Source organism: Miscanthus floridulus, chromosome 18 (genome assembly GCF_019320115.1).
Source record: "Miscanthus floridulus cultivar M001 chromosome 18, ASM1932011v1, whole genome shotgun sequence".
Classification (NCBI taxonomy): domain Eukaryota; kingdom Viridiplantae; phylum Streptophyta; class Magnoliopsida; order Poales; family Poaceae; genus Miscanthus; species Miscanthus floridulus.
The window spans coordinates 103,953,425-103,974,739 of record NC_089597.1 but is presented as its reverse complement, the minus strand read 5'-3'; the positions used below and the strand labels follow the sequence as shown (position 1 = coordinate 103,974,739).

The 21,315-nt window shown below is 45.3% G+C and overlaps 2 protein-coding genes and 1 non-coding gene across 3 annotated transcripts; all 3 read right to left on the bottom strand.

The window, feature by feature from the left end:
- Positions 1-1,530: 1,530 nt before the first annotated feature.
- On the bottom strand, positions 1,531-1,639 carry LOC136524927 (small nucleolar RNA R71). The gene has a single exon (XR_010776274.1). It is a non-coding gene; the product is annotated as a small nucleolar RNA R71 (small nucleolar RNA).
- A 10,580-nt stretch (positions 1,640-12,219) lies between these two features.
- LOC136522311 (uncharacterized) lies at positions 12,220-14,583 on the bottom strand. Its single transcript, XM_066516141.1, has one exon. It carries the CDS (start codon positions 14,558-14,560, stop codon positions 12,422-12,424), a length of 2,139 nt encoding a protein of 712 aa, XP_066372238.1. The 5' UTR covers positions 14,561-14,583; the 3' UTR covers positions 12,220-12,421.
- A 2,079-nt stretch (positions 14,584-16,662) lies between these two features.
- Positions 16,663-17,013, bottom strand: LOC136524304 (pheromone receptor transcription factor-like). The gene has a single exon (XM_066517723.1). The coding sequence runs from the start codon at positions 17,011-17,013 to the stop codon at positions 16,663-16,665; it is 351 nt and encodes a 116-aa protein (XP_066373820.1).
- Between the last annotated feature and the right edge of the window lie 4,302 nt (positions 17,014-21,315).

Here is a 21,315-nt window from a genome sequence, read left to right as displayed (position 1 = left end):
ATTATATGCTTAGTATAGTTGGATTATCATCATGTTCATGCATAAGTTCATATAGCCCTCACTCTAAGCTACCATGGGTGGGTGGTCGACATTGTGTAAGCGTGGTGCTTATACATTGTTTACCTACGAATACACCCTATATGCTAGGTCATGTGGTAGATCGCGGACGTGACACTCCCATTGAGTCCTTTGTAGTCACTCCCCGATGTAGGTAGCACGTAAGATCTAATTATGAGAGAAGATAAGCTCTGTTCTTACTCTTCCCTAGTAATATCCCTTATGTGTAGATATGAAGATGATCTTAGCCATGATTACTAGGTGTAATTGCACTAATCAATGTATGCTTTGACTTGTAATTAAGGATGACTTAGGAATTATTCCTCCAATATTCTACCTGACCATGCTAATGCCATAGAAAGGAGTACTCTGAGTGATTTATCATTATCATTGATCAATACTTATATATATATATATATATCTTATCCTATGACTTACCCCTGTTATGAGTAGAATATTGGTTATGGTTTACTTCTCCATCAATAGTATAAGTTATCAATACTTGTCCACGCTAGACCTTCCCTATGGTAAAAATATAAATAACGATACTTGGAATACTCTTGGGTGAAGTGCTACAATGGTATATTATCTTTGGGCTTGAAGATCCTTTTTCATTCATATCTATATATTCTTTCTAGTCACATAAAATGATAAAGAACTACTTAGTTTCATTCTAGTAGTGATGCTAGGCAGCACCAACAAGCATCTCTGGCACCATCACTAGGGATGACAACCTAGTAAAGTAATGTTAGGAGATGTAGGTAATTAATAGGTGTCTATTAAAACAAGTGACAAGTTAATAAATACCAACAAGCATTTCTGGCGCCATTGCCGAGGAAGGTAGCTAGACAAAGGAAGTATTGATAAACTTATACTTATTGATGTGATCGAGATAAACCACTAACCTATGCTCAAATAGGCTTACCCTTGTTTTGTCTACTTGTGTACCTTATGCAGGGTAATGTATGACCAGTTTTGACCTTTCGACAAACTACGTTGACAATCCAAAAGCACTACTTAAGAGGACTATGGCTAAACTCAAAAAAGTTTTAACTTTAGAGTCAGAAGACAACCATATAAGGCGAAGCTTAACACCAGAATTTAAAGCTGTGGCTAACAAGACTCTTCGTGAATTCTCTGCTCCAACCACTGCCAACATCTAGACTAGACCCACAGTCAATGTGGGAGACAATGGATTCGAGCACAAGCCGGCTCTCATCAACATGGTGCAAGTGAGCCAATTTTGTGGAAAGGCACATGAAGATGCTAGTGTTCATCTCCAACACTTCCTGGAGATCTACAACACTTTCACCATCAAGGGAGTAACCAAGGACGCCATACTACTTCGCCTCTTCCCATTTTCACTTTTGGGGAAGGCAAAGCAGTGGATCTATGCCAACAAAGATAGAAACACTACATGGGATAACTGCTCCACTGCCTTCCTAGCAAAGTTCTTTCCCACGGATAAGACCAATGCTCTATGTGGGAGAATTTTAAGTTTTTAACAACAACATGATGAATCTGTCCCTAAGGCATGGGAACGCTTTCAAGACTATATATCAGAATGTCCTCATCATAGGATGGAGAATTGGCTACTCATGCAGATGTTCTACCACAGGTTGACCAACAGCACTCGTGAGACCATAGATGCTACTGCTGGAGGTGCATTCTTGTCACTTACACTTCCAGCTGTGACCACTCTTGTGGAGAAGATGGCCTCCAACCAAGGCTGGAATGAAGGACGTGTTCAGACCTGCAAGAGAGGTGGAGGTATGCATCAACTCAAGGAGGTAGAGATGCTATCTACCAAGATGGACCTACTGATGAAGAAGCTCGAAGACCGAGCTAATGAGAAGCAAGAAGTCATGCACATTCATGATTCCTGCATGACATGTGAAGTATGTGGAAACACTGGGCATTCAGGGAATAACTATCCTGAAACACAAGAGGACGCGAACTTTGTCAACTACAACAACTGCTATCGTCCTCAATAGAATCAAGGATGGAACCAGCAATAGAGGTTGAACTACCAAGGTAACCCTCAAGGTAATAATTATAATAACTTCAATCAACCACCCTTGAGAGAATTAATTGCTGGCCAATCTAGACTTATGGAAGGATTATCTGAGAAGGTAGCTACCGATAATAAAATATTAGAAAACATAAATAATAGAATGGATAGCTTTGCTTCTGCCATTAAGAACTAGCATAGCTTTAATAAAATGATAGAATCACAAATAGCTCAACTGGCGGCTGCTATTCCACCATCTGACAAAGGTAAGATTCTAGGGCAGCGGGAAGATCTAGAAACTACAAATCTTTTCGATATTCACAATGCATCTTACTACTACACAGAGCCATCGACAGGAAGGTGGATAGATTATACCTTGCTGGACAAGAAAGGTGATCTAGGGAGACCTGTCATCCCCATTGCCATTGGACCTCACATTTTCCAAGAAGCTATCTGTGACTTCAGAGCAAGTGTCAACATCATGACTAAGGTAATATATGAGAAAATTTTAGGAGATCCTTTGTTGTACACAAATATGCATTTGTAGCTTGCAGATCAGTCACTCTGCTACCCCAAGGGAGTTATTGAAGATGCCATTGTTCGAGTGGGACAATCATATATTCCCGTAGACTTTGTGGTTTTGGAAATAGGTGGAGATGAAAGGGCACCCATCATCCTAGGCCAACCCTTCTTGAGCACCGCAAAAGCCATCATCTATGTGGACAGTGCCAAGATCTGTTTCACGATCAAGAATAAAAAGGAGAAGTTCTCTTTCAAGAACCACATCTTGCAATCTCCTAGTCATCTACAAAAGGCATACCTGCACGAAGAGACAACAATAACCAAGAAGAAGAAGAACCAAAGAAGGAGGAAGAACAAGACCAGTCAGCCACATGATCAACACACTCCTATCTAAGTACGACCACCTCCTCGCTTCACCATTCCTTGCTAAGAAGGATGATCCTAGCGTACCGACGATCGAGTGTACCATTGGTAAAAGAATTTTCCACAAGACCTTCTACGACATTGAATCATGAGTCAACATAATGTCTAATATAATGCATGAATATTTATTCGGTAACAAACCTTTGTTCCCTACATATATGCAGTTGCAGATGTCGGACCAATCAATCCAATTCCCTGAAGGAATAGCGAGGGACATTATGATAAGAATACAAGATCACTATGCTCCTACCGATTTCATGGTCCTAGACAGGGGAGAAGAAGAAGATGATATACCCATCATCCTTGGAAGACCGTTCCTCAACACCACCAACATGATCATCTACGTCAGATCTAGACAAGTCCACTTCCAATTCCCTAGAGAAAAGGTACGCTGTTATTTTAATAGTTATACCACTTATGAACACCTGAAGAAGAGTCACTCGAGGAGGAGACGTCGATCGTCCTAATGTCAAAGGAACCAACCCTGATGGAATGAATGAGAAGATGAAGAACCTAAAGCACCTATGAAAGATGAACCTACTCCGCCTAAGAAAAGTCCACAGTCCACGCAGGTGTGGAAAGAAAAGGTGACATCATCATCGGAATCTCCATCACAAGATGTGCAGTCATCTGGGTCTCCACCGCTGAGACCGGATGATGCACCCAAGGAATGAAGGACTTCTCCCTAGTCAAGTCCTGTCCGGAGGACTTAAAAATCCGAACCCTCACCTTGAGGTAACAACGGTAGTTATCCATATTTACTTTCTAGCATTGCATAAATTATTTTTCACTTTAGCATATTTACTTCTCTGCATTTACATTGTGTTAATAAAAGAAAGATAAAAAGTTTCATGAATACATTTCATCATTACATCATAAAGCCCCATGTGAATACATCTATGGTGTGTAAAAAGCCATGGGAATATTCACTGTGGTGGCATAAAAATTAAAAATACTATGCATACATGTTTTCTGTTCTGCATATCATAAAATAGAAAATCTAAAAATACTAGATAGACATCTTGCTAGAATTCGGTCGCTTCAAAAATCTATCTAAACCCACAAGGACGACAAATCTTTGAATGACTGACCGCTAACCCCTTATCCTAATCTGTGCCACGAGTTTTGGTGTTCTTGTTGTAGTATTTTGCAGGATGACACATAAGATCAAGAGCAAGTTTACCCACCTATCTTCATCCACCCAAAGTACATCTTCCTGAACCGCTGTTGTACTCGCTACACTTGAGGAACCCAGCTTCTGGATGAATGAGAAGGACATCAGCTGGCAAACCCGCTCCGAGAAGTATCACTCAACATTCAACAATCGACCACAACAACATCCAGCTTGGGGAGGACATCCCCCGTGTATCTAGCTAAGTATTTCTTTCCTTTAGTTTTACTATTTTTAAGTTTGCTTTATATTAGCTAAAGAAATAAAAAGATGCATAACAAACTAAAACAAAATAGAAATTTGTCCTAGCCAGTTATATATATATATATATTAGTAAGGTGTGATCTTAAAACTTGAAAACAAAATAAAAAGTGTGTGTCTAGTTTTCTGTTTTTAAGAGCTCACTAAATAAAAGACTCTACGATAATCTCTTGCAATGGAAATGATGAATAGTTGCTCTATTCTAATTGCTTTCAAGTACCTATAGTTTTTAGCCTTAAAGTCTCTCGAGTTTTGGATACGACTGTTTTGATATAAGAATTTACTCTGGGCTGGAAACTCATGGATAGCAGATGCTTGATCTAAGTCTAGGTAATTGACGAATATGATATGAGAAGGTCTGAGCTGCTATTTATCTTGTTCCAAGTGATACTAAAGTTTTGGAGGTTTATCTTTTGAAAAACATAAAAATATTACATGATGAGTTCCTGTATGACAAAGCTTAAATTCCTACGAGAGCCATATATGATATTTAGATTAGAAAAACTTTCACTCATATATGTTGCTTGCATTGCATTGAGTTTAGTCAAGCTTTGTTGACCCTTATGAGAGGTTTGTCATGCTCTTAAAATCAAGATCACGTACACACCACCCACATATGCACTACTCCTACACTAGGGGTAGGCGCAACAACATGCCATTCCATCTAGATCCACCCAAAAATGTTTTACTCTTACACTAGGAGTGAACACAAAAAATATGGCCTATAGGATATCCACCAAATAAATGCTCTAAATTCTTGTTGCTATCTCGCAAAAGTTTTGTTGCAGTCAAAAGAGACATGGGGCTATGCAAAAGTTATTCAAAAAAAAGAAAGAAAAAAAAATGGACAAGTGTCCGAGATATTGAAAACAATGGGTACTTAGATGCCCACCTAAAAAAGAAATGAAAACAAGAGATGAATAAGATAGCTCATGTTTTCTTGCAAAGTTGTTTTCAAGTTTCAAAAGAGAGATATGTTTTCAAGGAGCAAACTAGAATTAGATTAGCCACCATCTATATCCACCATATACATCCACACACATGGACATCTTGATTTGATTGTATGACTTAACTCTCTTTGGATCCGAAGTTTGACTTTACAATATATGTATTGTAAGTATGCTCTTTCATGCTTTTTTCACTGCTATGAGCTCCACATAAGCCTTAGTTGTAGGAAGAGAAAGGCATAACATTATTATTGCCTTGGTGAGGATCCACAGGTACCACATATATTGAGAGACTTGAGAGTGTCATACAATGGAAGCTCTGAGTTTTATTTTGAAAACCTATAAAAACTCCAGAATAATGGTTGAGCAAAGAACTTGAGACATAGTGCTTGACTTGATCATTCTGTCTTTCAATTGCTCAAGACCCAAGTGAAGGCTAAGGAGCCCCATAGTTGAAGGTAATATGGGTAAGTTTGAAAGTCAGATCGGTTTATTTTAATCCAAAGGAGAATTCTTGTTTGAACGAATGTGTACTTTTGAGGAGTGAAAGCATCGCAGCAACTCCTGATCCAAATTGCTGAGTTTAGCTTTGCTAAGGGACTAGCAAAGGTTAAGCTTGGGGAGCATGTTGACGGTAGTTAACAACCATTATAAATTGTCAATAAAACTTGTATAAGGGCACAATTGGATCACCAACAAAGGTCTCGGGGTTTAAACTAATAAATTCCATGAGTTTTGTTGAATCTATGATTTTTGCAGGGTTTATCCAGAAAACCACCAAGGTGGACCTACATGTCACATTTTAATCATGCTTATCCATAGTGAAACGGACACAAGAAGGCTCTAGAAGACTCCACACCGAAGCGGGAGATGAGACACCGCCAGGTGGGGCCAGCTAGCCCCACCTAGAGGCCGTCTGACCCCTAGGGTCCCACCTATCAGCCTCATCACAATATCAGTTCTCCTCCGCCTCCTAGGTTGCATCTACGCCATTCCTTAAGTCGGTTTAATCCAAGGGCTCACGTTGGATGCTCCGGCCTATATATATCAGCCCCTGCCCCCCTAAGCATCAAGTCATTTGAGAAGACAGAAACCCTAATAATCCTCAGAGCTCCAACATATTCTAGGGCATAGCTAGTTAGGCTAGGTCTAGAGGGAGGCAAGCAGGCTTCGCTTGGATTTCCGATCGTGTCAAGAGCGTGGTTTGGTATACTCTTTGTACCCCCTCTCTCTTTTGTATCTCCATTATTTTTATATGCTTGCTACAATTGTTATGACAACATTAGTATTCATCTTATTCATGTTCTTCGTTATAATGTTCATCATCTACTTTGATTACATGCTTAGTATAGTTGGATTATCATCATGTTCATGCATAAGTTCGTATAGCGCTCACTCTAAGGTACCATGGGTGGGTGGTCGACATTGTGTAAGCATGGTATCTTATACATTGTTTACTTATGAACACACCCTATATTCTAGGTCATGTGGTAGATCGCGGACGTGACACTCCCGTTGAGTCCTTTGTAGTCCACTCCCCGATGTAGGTAGCACGTAAGATCTGATTACGAAGGAAGATAAGCTCTGTTCTTACTCTTCCCTAGTAATATCCCTTATGTGTAGATATGAAGATGATCTTAGCCATGATTACTAGGTGCAATTGCACTAATCAATGTATGCTTTGACTTGTAATTAAGGATGACTTAGGAATTATTCCTCTAATATTCTACCTGACCATGCTAATGCCATAGAAAGGAGTACTCTGAGTGATTTATCATTATCATTGATCAATACTTATTATTTATATATATATATATATATCCTATGACTTACCCCTATTATGAGTAGAATATTGGTTATGGTTTACTTCTCCATCAATAGTATAAGTTATCAATACTTGTCCATGCTAGACCTTCCCTGTGGTAAAAGTATAAATAATGATACCTGGAATACTCTCGGGTGAAGTGCTACAATGGTATATTATATTTGCGCTTGCAGATCTTTTTCATTCATATCTATATATTCTTTCTAGTCACATAAGATGATAAAGAACTACTTAGCATCATTCTAGTAGTGATGCTAGGCAGCACCAACAAGCATCTCTGGCACCATCACTAGGGTTGACAACCTAGTAAAGTAATGTTAGGAGATGTAGGTAATTAATAGGTGGTTATTAAAACAAGTGACAAGTTAATAAATACCAACACCGCCCTTATAAAATCGGTTTGTAAGGGCGACTGAGTAAATCTAGGTAAAAAATAGCAGTTTTTAGTCCCAAAAGACCCACCAAAAAATTCATTTGTAGGGGCGGCTGGATTGATCTAGATCCGCCCCTACAAATAGGGCCATTTTTAGGGGCGACTGAAAAATACCAGCAACCCCTACAAATCGGGACGGCTCGTTTTAGAAACCATTTGTACGAGCGGTTTTAAATTGAGCGGCCCCTAGAAAAGAAGGCATTGCTACAAATGCTTTTTTTGTATTAGTGAGAGGAAGAAGGTGGCTAGCATTTAACAACGACAGAGGCAGTGCTGTGCTACTAGAACTAGTGAGTGACATGCGCTCGAGTAGGAGATGGAATATCTTGGGAATTAGTGGCATTGACGCCCGAGCCGATGAAAGCCCTAGTTTGCTTTTGGATAATTGATGAAACCTAGGTCTAACCTTTGATCTAAATGTGTGAATTAGAAAAGGTGGTCCAATCCAAGTGTTTGAGCAAGATGAGGTCCATGGTGATGGAGGTGGACATGAAATAAAGATGATCAAGCTCAACTTGGAAAAGAAGAAAGAGAAAAACAAAAAACCGAGAAGATCAAGGCAAAGGTATAAGATAGGTTTTTGTTTTGCACTTAAGACACCATAGATGGTGTGAGTGACTTAGGATCGATAGCCGTACTATAAAGAAAGGAAATCTTTGGCTAAATGGTTTATCGAGTGCCACTAGGTGACATGATTCTTGCATATGCATTTAGGAACCTAGAGTGTTAACCTTGACCATTGTAAAATGCTTTGAAAAATGCTAACACACGTGCACACAAGTTCTACACTTTGTGGTTAGCAAGTTGGAAGCAAGGGTGAAGCGGTTGTGGACTTAGAAAAAGAAAAAGAGGAGAACGTCCACGACCGAACGCTAGCCGTGGGGTGACCGGACTCACCCCGGGCGTGTTCGGTCATTTATAGCCGCGCAATGCTGACTGGCCGAGAGTGGAGAAGAATGATCAGACGTTGGCCCTGGCTCGATTGGTGTGCCCGATCACTTGTTGGCTGGCGGCGTATTCACACGATCGGACGCACAGGCCCTGAGTCAGGTGCGTGCTGACGTACCGTGACATTAGCCTCGGGCGAGCTCATGTAGGAGTGGTGCACTGACCGGACGCTCGGGCGCGTCAGGTTGCCTTTGACCTGACGCGTCGGGTCAAGGTTTTTTTGCCTCTGGATACTCTTTGTCGTGCGTTAGGTGGCGCAAGCGGCGAGTTCTGTCGTCACTTGACTAACTACGTTGACCATTTTCAACCATTGAAGATCAACGCGTAGGGTTCAAAGCATGGACACATGGCAGTGGATCGTCGACTAGATGCTGACGCGGGCGCATCCGGTCAACCCGACCGACGCATCCGGTCAGTACGCAGGGCTCCCCTCTTTGGCTCTAACGGCTCTATTCGTTTGCTGACGTCTATAAATAGTGTTTGACCATCTCCAAGGCATTTCTCTTGGCTATTTGACATCTTTGACATCCTTGTGAGCTGAGCATACTCCCTCCCACTCATTTCTCTTACTTGATTGCTAATTCAAAGTGAGATTGAGTGATTCCAAGTGTATTTGCTTGAGTGATTGCATCTAGTGGCACTTAGAGATTGTTGTGGCTATGGATTTCTTGTTACTCTTAGTGGTTGCCGCCACCTAGATGGCTTGGAGCAGCTGAGGAGCTTCGGCATGAGTTGGTGATTGTGAGGGGTCTTGTACCTTCCTCGGCGAAGAGCCAAAAGGTCACTCTAGTGGATTGCTCGTGTCATTGAGTTACCTCACTTGTGGATAGGTTCTTGCGGTGTCCAATTGTGTGGACAAGGTTCGTGCAACACCTCAGCCGCTGAACCACCAAGTGTTGGTCGGCACAACAGGGACTAGTGTGCTGGCAAGCAAGTAGACTTCGAGAGAAAAATTGACTGTCTCTTGCCCTTTGGTATTCTCCCGGTGATTGAATTGGTACTCATCTTGTGATTGGTTCACTCCCCTATGCAGCGGTATAATCACCTTACTCACTCATTTACATTCCCGTAAACTAGTTGTAGCAAGCTCTTTAGTGTAGCTAGAATTGAGAGCTTGCTTTGTAGCTTAAGTTCTTCTAATGGAGCTATTTAGTGTAGCAAGTTTGAGAGCTCTTAGTGAGTAGCAACATAGCCTCTTGTGTGTCTAGTGATCATAGCAATTAGAATTGTTGGATAGGTGGCTTGCAACCCTTGTAGAGCTAAAGCAAGTTTGCATTTCGCTATTTATCACACTAATCAAATTGCTCTAGTTGGTTTATAGATTTTTAAATAGGCTTTTCACCCTCCTCTAGCCATATTAGGACCTTTCAGCTGGATGTGCAAGTGGACGACAGAGGAACATGGTGGAAGGAAGAAAATAAAGTAGCCAGAGAGCAGATCTGGACGTTTTCGCCCCTGCAGGTACACACGCTAGTAGAGTCGTTAGCAAGGAGTATCGTTCATATTTCGCGAATAATCCAGCCCCGTTTAGTTCGCTGGCAGATTTGGCGCCGCCGGAATTTGTAACACTGTAGCATTTCGTTTTTATTTGGTAATAATTGTCCAATCGTTGACTAATTAGACTCAAAACATTTGTCTCGTAAAGTACAACCAAACTGCGCAATTAGTTTTTGATTTCGTCAACATTTAGTACTCCATGCATGTACCACAAATTTGATGTGATGAGGAATCTTTTTTTTGCATAGTGCCAAAGTTGGAAATTTAGTGGAACTAAACAAGGGCCGATCTTTTTAGAATGTCGTGTTGTGCGATTTGTTCCTTTTTTTTATTCCTTCTCGTCTTTCGTGTTTGTCCTTTCTGGTCTTTTATTTGCACTTTTCCTAGTGGGCTACAGTGGTTATGTTTGAGGTAACCTGATTCAAACCGTATTAGTTTATTTTTACCCCTTTTCCTTCTATGTATCTATGAACTTGTTGGCACCCAGACTTCCGATTCGGGACGCAGCGTCGGATGGTGCCTGCGCACAAGAGAAGAAGCCCGTGCCCGCCTATTTTTTGCGCGCCCCACCGCGTGGACCCCCTCCCCCCACGTCTGCGCTTGGCTTCTCTGCGCCCGCTCAGCGGTGCTCCAACAACGAGCCTACACCGGCCGGAAGTCACCCATCAACTGCAGTAGGTGGCTGCGACAGGTGGGTCCCATTGCAACATGTGCAACCAACACCAGATCTACTTTTCCAACACCTAGGTGAAACACTTGCAACATACGTCCGAAAACAGCTGAAACACTTGCAACATACGTCTGAAACACTTGCAAAATACCTGGAAAACACTTGAAAACTATTGTAAACATATGCAACATCCAGACGAAGCACTTGCAACAGACATATGAAACACTTGAAACATATGCTTGCAACATGCATGTATATGCAACATGCATATCTACTTTTGGAACATACAATTGAAACATACGTGTATAGCCATTGCAACATGTGTAACATCCCGATCTATTTTTGCAACATCCCGATATACTTTTGCAACATCGATATAAAACGCTTGCAACATACCTCGAAAACACCTGAAATATTTGAAACATACATTTGCGATATGCTCATTCAGCGCAAAACATCTCCTTGCTGCTTCGCAAATGGAGGCTTGTCAGTGCTTGGAGGTCACCTATGTGCTCGCCAGCAGTGCACAGAGGGTGGGTGTGGGGGCAGCACAAGCGGCGGTGCACATAGAGGACGGGTGGGTGGTGCGTGGAGGTCACCGGTGTGCTCACCGGCAACGCGGAGCTGGGGGCGTAGCACAAAGGGCCGAACGGTGTCGGCGCAGAGGGCGGGTGGGCGCGGCATGGGTGGCGCGTACAATGGGTGGATCAGGACGTCGGACGCTCGAGTTAGAGCGTTTTTTATGTATCTAATATAAAATATGGTAACGCACTTATTGCTCAGTTATGAAAAAGCCAGACTTATTAATTTTTGTTTCTCGTCACTATTTGATTGATGGATCCTGATTGGCACAATTCCAACGACATCCCTATGGGATTTTTGATTTTGTGTGATGGTTTAACTTTAAACATATGTGTATTTTAATTTTAAATATTATTAAATAATGTTAAATTTGCTTAGCCAGCTTCAATGCTCCGACAACTGGATTCTTGAATTGTTGATTCGTCCTCTTTATTTATTTATTTATTTTTTGATAAAAGGTGCTCTCCTATATTTAAAATCCAGATTGGAGGGATAATTTATTTTTATTTTTTTGGAAAACGAAGTTAAATTGAGACTGTCCAAGATTTGCATGCTTTTGATATCAAGTTCATTGAACCAAACTCTATTTTGATCGTGTGTAACTTAGTCTCATAATAAAATCTCTTTGTTCCTTGCTGGTTGATTGATCCATTAAGAATGCTGAATAAGCTAGCAAAGTTAGCACTGTGCAAGCTGAGCAGGAACCTGCATGTTGCGGCGGATGATGCTATATATACTCCCGTATATGTTTTTTGAGATATACCGTATATGTTTGTTTGCCGAATATACCAACACGATTGCCAAAGTGAGATTATTATTTTTTCACATCAAGCAAAAAACAATTAACTGGAGAAATGAACGAGCCTTTGTGAGAACAAATGAGACAACGAATTTATTTTTTCACTAGTATTATCCTAGCAAAAACAATCAACTAGAGAAATGAAAGAGCCGAAGGCTATCTCTGAAAACTATCCAGGACGAAAAACATATGCCAAGCATTTGTCCCACATTATTCGTGCAGAACATTTAAGAGCAAGATCGACCCCCCACGCGTCAATCACCTCGATCAATGAATCAATCGAACACGGCTAGCTTCTGGTACTCCTTACCGGCGATCGCTTGGGCCATGACAGCCTCCGGGCTCACCAAGCCATCGTTCTCCAAGAAGAGCTTGACCAAGTTCTTGGAGAACCCGCTCACCATCGCAACCCCTGGCTGCGTCGACGTCACCGGCGTGGAGCGCGAGTCCCGCAGGTTCCAGAACACGATCTGTGGCACCACGTCGCCGTACCCAGCGTCCCGGAACTTGCGGTTGATGGCCTCGTAGTCGGTCTCCCACCGGTTCGCCGAAGCCTGGTCGAACTCCATGTCGCTGAAGACGAACACGGTCCTGATCATCTTCTCCTGTGCCAGCCGGGCGTCCACTGCCGTGCTGAGGATGCGGTCGAACACCGCCTGGAAGTCGGTGTTGCCTCCCCAATCCATTCTTTCAACGAAACTGTACTTGTCCTTGAGGGTTTTCCCCTTGACCAAGTGGATTTCCGGGCGGCGGCTGAACGTGATCACCCTGCCCGCCCATGGTTCCTCGCTGAGATCCGAGATGAGCAAGCCCAGGGCGATGCACACCTCCATCGGGGTGCCGATCATGCTACCGGACACGTCGCAGACGGCGATGCAGTTGCTCAGCGAGCCCTTCTTGCGGAGGTCGTCCACCATGCGGCGCCACTGCAGCTCCGACACGGCGTCAGACTCGCCGCGGTACGCCGCGGCCGCGATCTCGTGGGGCAGGAGCGCGCCCGCCGCGATCTTGGCCTTCCCCGCCTCCACGTCTTCCAGGTACTTGCCGAAGCGCGCCTCGTCGTGCTTCTTGAACAGGGACTTGTAGCGCCTCATGGCCACGGACGCCACGCGGGCGTAGGGGAGTTGAGACCACCTCTGGGCGCTCATGTACACCTCGGGGAGCTCGAGGACCTTGCGCAGCGGCACCAGCACCTCGCGGCGGAGACGATGGAGCGCGCTGTAGGCGTAGTGCTCCTCCGAAAGGTCGGCGTAGTCGGGGCTGGAGTCACGCGGGAAGAGGCGGCGGGCGATGGCCTCGCAGAGCAGTGTCGTCCGGTCGAACGACGAGCCTGGCGTGGGGCACCACTTGGCGGCGAGCCCGATCTTCTTCTTCTTGCCGTCGGGGGCGAGCTGCTTGAGGTCAGAGGCGAGGAGGTCGGCGAAGAACTCGGCGACGCAGTCGAACAGGAAGCGGTAGGCGCGATCGCTGTAGTACGTCTCCAGTGCGTTCACGGCGAGCCTGGCCGCCTTGGGCACCTTCTTCTTGGCCTTCTTCTTCGCGGCGGCCTCCTCCTGCGGTTGCGGTGGCGCAGCCGCCTCCTGAGGCGCCTCGGGTTTCTGCTCCACCTCCATCGCCTCGCGTTCAGGTTCCTGCTCCACCTCCATCGCCTGATCAGGCTCCTCCGCGTCCATCGGGGCCACGGCCGCCGCTTTTCTGCTTCCCTTGGACTTGGACTTGGTCCTGGCGAGCGTGGCGGTGAAGTAGTCGGCAAGCGTGGGCTTGCCTGGGACCGTGGTGGCGGCTACGACGGCGGCGTAGTTCTCGCGGGCACGACTCCGACGCTCCGCCAGCTTCGCGACGCGAACCTTCATGGCCCTGCGCACCTTGTCGGCGTCCGCCTTGGCCTTGGCGACCTTGCGTACGTCGGGGCCGTGGATGAGGCGGTACAGTAGCTCGGGGAAGTCCTTGAAGTAGCCGAACTCGGCGAGCGCGGGAATGTTGCAGGCGAGCGTGCGCGGGTGGCGCTCGTGCATCCAGAGCGCGGCGGCGTAGAACCCGTCCTTGTCGGACTTTCCCGTGCCGCGCACGCCGCGGAGGTTGGCGACGAGCTTGAGCGCGGTGAGCGCGTCGTGGTCCCAGGCGGCGGCGAGGAGCGCGTGCACGCGGTCGGGCGGCGTGTCGGGGACGACCTGGAAGAAGAGGTCGAGGCAGGGATTCCCGGAGCTGGCGTAGGTGCCGGAGTTGTTCTCGGTGCGTGCCTTGCGCGGCGGCTCGGCGCCCGCGGCGGCCTTGGCGTCGGGGTTGGGCGCGTTGAAGCCGGCGTCGAGGAGGTCGAGGAAGGGGTGGGAAGCGGGGGCCTCGGCGTCCGCGACGGCGGACGGCGGTGGGCGCGCCCCGCGGATGGAGGGAGGGCCGAGGAGCACGGGGGCCATGGCGGAGCCGATCTAATCGGATCGGAGCGGTTAGGGTTTAGGGAGGGAGGGAGGGATTGGTTCGTTCGATCTGGATGGGGATGGGAATTGCGCTGCGATGCGACGCGGTCGGGTGCCTTGCCTCGCTATATAGCTGAGAGCCTGGTGTTTCTTGCGGGCTTGCGGCCTCGTACGTCGGTGACAAAGTTCGATTGTGGCCGTTGTTTGAACCGACATAGAGGTGGATGGCTCAGATTTGCTCAGTGCCCTTGATTAAGGTGCGCAGCAGTTGGGTTTTTGACTTGGATTGCATTTTTTTTCCAAAAAAGAAACAAAATCAGAAAATCAGAGTTGTGCTTTTCCAAAAAAAAAATCAGAGTTATGCAGATGGACCAACGTTCCGTTCGTGTGCCGGACCCAAACGGTACCCACAAATTGTTACCTGTATATGTACTATAGGCCAGCCCATTACCAATAAGGAAAAGAAGAGGCCCATAGAGAGGGCAGGGCCACAGCCAGACGCAGAGTCACTCGCCAACCTTCGTTTTTCGACTGTTTTTTTTTTGGTACAATTTTTCGACTGTTTCTTCTGCGCGAACCGTGTTTTTTGACCTTTTTTTTTACTGCTTTACCCTTGCCGCATAATTCTAGGATGTCATAGGCGACGTTATATTTTTTATAGAAAAAAAACTCATTAATCGTAGGATACTAGAACTTATGATTTCTAGTTTTTTTTTTATATATTTTTTCGCGAGTGGGCTAGGCCCGCATTTCATTAAGAAGGCAGGAAAGATTCAACGTTACAAGGGAGGCCGCTAGCTCGCTAGCGAGTCACAAGCAAGTCTGAGTGCCCGACGAGCGAACGAGATTACATGAGGGACTATATGGCCCTAGAGCTGAGCAACCAAAGCGCTAATAGGGACAAGCTTGAGTATGCGGCTTGGAACCAATCCGCAGCTTCTAGAACCAGGATGTGAAATGAACGCTCCAGGGGGGCATGGACACATTGCAGAATACTTTGGAGTTACTTTCCTTCCAGCGTAGACAAGCGGCGAGCAGCATCATCGTGTCGAATCCAGCCTAGCCGTGTTCTTTGGTGAAGCCACCTATCCCCCAACTCATTCTCATGCACAGACACCATGGCCGTCAGACCGAGCGGCTCCAAGATCAAGTGACAGACCTGTCTGCTGTAAACACATCCGAGCATTAGGTGGGTCACCGTTTCGTGGCATTGGTCACAGAGGGTACACTCGTCGTCGTCTTGAAGGCCATGGCGCTTACGCCCATGGGAAGTCCAAAGGCCCCTGTGTAGAGCCAGCCAGAAGAAGAATTTAACTCGTGGAGGTGCCTTTGGCTTGCTAGAGCTCCATGTCTCCCAACAACGTAGTCGAGCCAGCAAAGAAGGCACTGTATGTTGAGCACGCCGAGTATTTTCCGTTGGACGACCATCTCCAAATGAAGCGGTCAGATTGGAGAGGAAGCAGCTCCACCTCTCGGACCAACTCCCGGGCCCTCAAATAGTCACACAACACCTCCATAGTGAGGGCTTCACGGATGTCACGCACTACAGCAGGTGATCTCAAATGGTCGGCACAGCGTCTTGGGAGCACTGGCATGGAGACAGAATCAAGCAGCTCAAATCACTCATCATGTTGCTGCAGTACATGCTGTGACAAGACTAATGGATCATTCAATTGGTGGTACTTGACGTTTCTGAGATCTTTCAGAGCTATTTCACGAAACAATGTTCTGTCAGTTCTAGAACCAATTTTCCCATTGAAGATCCCTAGTCATTGCTACTTGTGTGGCTTCAATTTCTTTTGGAAGGCTCATGGATGTTGATGGAAGGATCCTTGGGAGGGAGCCCATGGAGAATAATTTGGTGGTATTGCAACATATGAAGGCATTGAGTGCCACCAAGTAGGCTGGAAAAATGGTGGATCTTGTAGCCGACCACTGGCTTCTACTCGATTCTCATGGAGCAAGGTAGGCAATCGATCACTGATCTCTTGCTTGATCCTTGAGAGCTCACGATACATCTCAAAGAGCTCAGTGGCATCAAGATCCTCTATGCTACCATAAACAAACTTGGAAAACCTTGAGGTCTCCTGGATCTCTTTGGCTCATGCCATGTTCTCATACTTCCTCTTATCCTCTATGGCCTTGGCTTTCTCCAACTGGAACAACTCATTTTGCAAGCTAGTGATTCTTGCCTTGTCTTCTTCACTGCTGTTAGAATCTATTGGTGCATTCCCTAAAACAAAAGAGTCAACAATGGGGCCAGCCTTTGGGGTGCCGAAAGAGGAAAACTTTCCAGTTTCAGACTCCAATACCATGGCAACCCTCGCACCGGTGAGGGCGGAGAGGTCAGAAGCAGCCTTGAAAAGCCCAGAGCGCCTCTTGAAGAATGTAAGACTACGATCTCTATCATCCTCAACGAACTTCACTCCTGACCTCCTTGCCCTCCTCGGCATCCTGGAACAAAGAACAACAAGATACTATAGCCAATATGTGAGCAAGCAAGGAATGTATTTCTTGCTAGAGTGGTTGTGTTTCGGTGGGAATGAAGTTGTGCTACACATCCTTATATAGAAGAAATTTAGGGGGAAAAGGGAAAGAAATCTCGTGAGATTGAAATGCATGAAATATATTGCACATCAAGTCTTACCACATCTCACTGGACTATGGGCCATTCTTTTGTGTGGGAAAAGATGGGCCCAGTTATTAGTCGCCATTAGAAAGCGTGTAAAGAAAATTGTGCGTGAACAACAAATTATTTTTCAATTGAAATAGCTATGCACATCTATTTGCCGATTATTAGTCGAATATTTATTGGTTTGTGAAATAAAATATTGTATACTTATTGGGACCCTTAGCTATTACACAAAACATTTAAGCAGGTACTCCCTCCATTCCAAATTATAAGAAGTTTGGGCTTTTCTAGGTTCATAACTTTTGCTACGCACCTAAATATATATTATATCTAGATACATAGCAAATGCTATGAATCTAGAAATGCCAAAACACCTTATAATTTGGGACAGAAGAAGTATTTGTTAGCATCCATTTTTAGTCTTCAGCTAAGATTATCTTATACCCATATAAAATACTAAAATATTTTGGCATTAATACTTTTCAAATACATCTTAGTATTAATTAATCATTAATTAATGAATCCTTTGAGTGAAATCTTATGGATTCACTTCTAATATTATCTTATTCCTAAGCCATTGTAGTTTTTAATGAGCAATATGATAAGTCAAACTTCTAGTTGGATACAATACAAACACGCTAAACATGCCACCCTTAGGATAATTGAACATCAAGTGCAAAAAAAGTGTGTTCCCTCACTCTACGAGTGTATTACACGAGATATGAGCAATATTTCAACTGCAAGTTCACAAGTGTTGGTGTCTATTGAATCCCATCTCAATCTTCAACTGGTAAAGGAAGTTTGTCGGCGATCGTTCTAAACCATTTCGATCACCACATCTCAATGATGAATAGTGGAACCTAAGCTAGTTGGAAGATATAATTTAATTTAGACTAAACATTTACACAAGTTTTGCGCTCCAACATGTTTGTAAGGAATGTCTATAATTTGATGAACAAATACAATCATTGACGAAGGAACAATTTTGAACATCTTAATGTGTACATAGTAAAGAAGCAAAGGGCATTTTGACCTTGTGAAGGACTAATTCAAACCAAATATTTTGCTGCACCTTGTTGAAGAGCTAGTCAGGATGATCAAAATGGAGTTTTGGTTTACACAATTTGGAGTCTAGATGCAAAAGTTATGCAATTTAGAAGATCATGTCACTAGTCGAGGCAAGCAACTAGTCGGGTGTACGGCAAGGCTGGGCGGCCATAAGCATTTTCCAAACTCCACAAAACTCGTCACAAGGTAAACAGACTTACCTAAGGACTCCTATTGGCATCAAGGCTACAACAAACCTAATCACCAAAAGGCATCCGAGAGGCTCGATACCTCATCCCATCAGCCAAAAAGCGCATCAACCTCCATCAACTACCATCCTCCATTAGGGAGTCATCCAAGCCATTTACATGTCAAGTTGATGAAATCAATGGGCTTGGCGGCATTGGTAAGGCCAACCAGCCCCACACTCTAACATTCAAGCAACCATATTTCTTACACTGCCTTCATGACATCATCCATTAAGGACTCATCCAAGCCATTCACATGTCAAGTTGATGAAATCAATGGACTTAGCACCATTGGCAAGGCCAACTAGCCCCACACTCCAACATTCAATCAATCGGGATTCTTACACTGCCTTTAGTACATCATCTAGAGCATAAACGAGAAAGGTCAATGCTAGGTGTTTTAGAGTCAAGGACGAATAGCCTTGTCCCTCACGCCAATAAAGTGAAAGTTCATAGGTGTTAGAGGATATTGAATCCCATCTCAACCATCAACTTCTCATTAAATAGAAGGGTGAGATATGCTAGAAAGATTATTGGCACTAGTTATGATGCATAGATAGATCCACAAGTGCATTGATAACGATGTAGCATTTATCTGTGAGTATTCTAACATATTGATTTCCATGGAGAACATGAAGTGGACTAGGAATGAATCAAACTCATCTAAGGATAAGGTATATGGTATTTGGAGGGGGAGGTAGCGAGGATTTTCTCAAGGTTTCTCTAAAAGTTCTAAATAATTAAAGATCATGTTCTTAGTTAACTAAACTTACTTTAGAACACAAGATCCTTTCCATCCATCAAGGGGGATGACACAAATGGGGTAGGGATTAGGCTGGCAAAAGCTCTACAAAAACACCAATCCGAATGACAAGATCCTAACATATGGGTATGTTAAGCCTCAGGATCAATGGTTCTCGACCGAAGAGAACTGACCGAGCCTGGGCACGCCGTAGCCCCCGCTCAGGGCTCGGGGACTTGCTCAAGCCTTAGGCTCCCAATCGACAACATGCCCATGCTCGCCCCTTGGCTCCTACCCGACCTACGACGCCAGCCAAGGGCCGGGTGCAAGAAGACAAGCCTCGAGCCACCGAGGCATGGGGGCTCCTAGGCGTAGCACTTCGGGCACAACCTTGCTGGCCAATCCCGTGATAGGGTCACACATGGGGCATGGCATAGGAAGACAAGTCCGCTTGACCTCCAGGGGCTGGGCGGCTCCTGGGCCCGCACATCAGCCCCTAGAGCCGACCTCCTTCGCCACCAAGAAGACTCCAAAAGGTCCACCTAGGGGAGGCCGGTCCAAGCCGACATAGCCTGACACGTAGAGTGTCAGAACAGAGCAGCTGGATGATGCCCAAGGCTTCTTTGGCTCCACGACACTGCCACGGTCCATAGAGCACCGCTGTAAGACCCTCATGGACTCTGACGCATGTAGACCGTAGACACTTCTCCCCAAACCGTCATGTACCTGACCTATCTCGGTATATAAGGGATAAGGTCGAACCTTAGGGGGAGGGAAGAATCCCAGATAGATCATTCGACTCCTTATTCGATCCACTTCTGCTCAGCACTGAGGGCAGAGGCAACCCCGAGAGGGGCACCAAGAACTCCTTCGTCGCATCCATCGTCTTCCTCCTCTCTAACAAGGGGAAGACTCCACCAGCGGTGAGGCAACCTTAGCATTAGCACCGAGTTAACCCCAACCAAATCTCTCTACACTCTATTGTAACTCCCTGATTTTGAGTGCTCTTGAGTATAAGGATCATCAGCTGCTGAACGTAGGGCACCGATTGGCCCAAACCAGGATAAATCATTGTGCCCCCTCTATGATTCTTGTGTTCTTGAGTCCACCCATGCCATCAGAGACACGTACTCTGACACCGACTCGAACAACAATGCATGCTGTAGTTTTGACCCCATGATAGCTGGCGCGCCACATAGGGGGCAGCGTCAAGTGTGATTGAGGCTCTATGCTGGCCGGAGCCACCCGCCTCATCACCGGAGCAAGCGGCACCGCCCTAGATGGCCGTGTCTGCTTCCCTCATGAGCTCTTCATCACAGCTGATGCCTTTGCTCTGGGCTAGGTAATGGGAACGGGGATCCCGATCTTCCGTCAGGTAGTGCTAACTATCGTTGTGGCGGAGAATGACACACCGATCCGGCTTCAGATCGAAAGATCGAACCCTGCAATCTTAGCACCACAACTCCTCTAGTTATCAACCGAGACACGGATCCGGTTGACCTCACCAAGAAGGCTAATCCCTACCTGCGCAATGAAGAACACAAGCAAGAACAAGAAAGAAAGCAACCAAATTGCAGATGATTGATTAATCATATGAAGTTGGGGTCTCACAAACCGATGAATGGCGAAACTGTTCTTAACAGATTAATCTAAGCAAAACCCAAACCCTAATAGAGGAGTGCCAGCTATTTATGAAGACTCTAGGGTCATGCAAGACCCCTGGACGTGCCCCTAATGGGCCCAAACACGATACATGGTCCAACGGACCGAAAGACGGTGTCGCAGCACCCTGGTAGATTCTGGATGCTAACTTGTGACCACTATTCCTGTTGATTCCGAATAGCTATTGATGTGAAACCACTTGGATTGACTTCCTTATCAAATTAGCTTTCCATCCATATGTGGATCGTCGAAAACGGAGTCCGGATGCATCCTGGGTGACCAGTTTAAGGCAGACTAATCCTGGAGGCCGAGGCAGACTCAAACTTGAGTTGCTTTGGGCCTCCACCTCGGAGACTCGAACCGAATTAGCCTCGGGCCTCCTTCTTGACTTGGACACCCTTGCTGGCCTCCTACCCCTCCATAC

Excerpts from the sequence above, each read along its gene's own strand:
- LOC136522311 (XM_066516141.1), bottom strand. The coding sequence starts at position 14,560 with ATGGCCCCCGTGCTCCTCGGCCCTCCCTCCATCCGCGGGGCGCGCCCA.
- LOC136524304 (XM_066517723.1), bottom strand. The coding sequence starts at position 17,013 with ATGCCGAGGAGGGCAAGGAGGTCAGGAGTGAAGTTCGTTGAGGATGAT.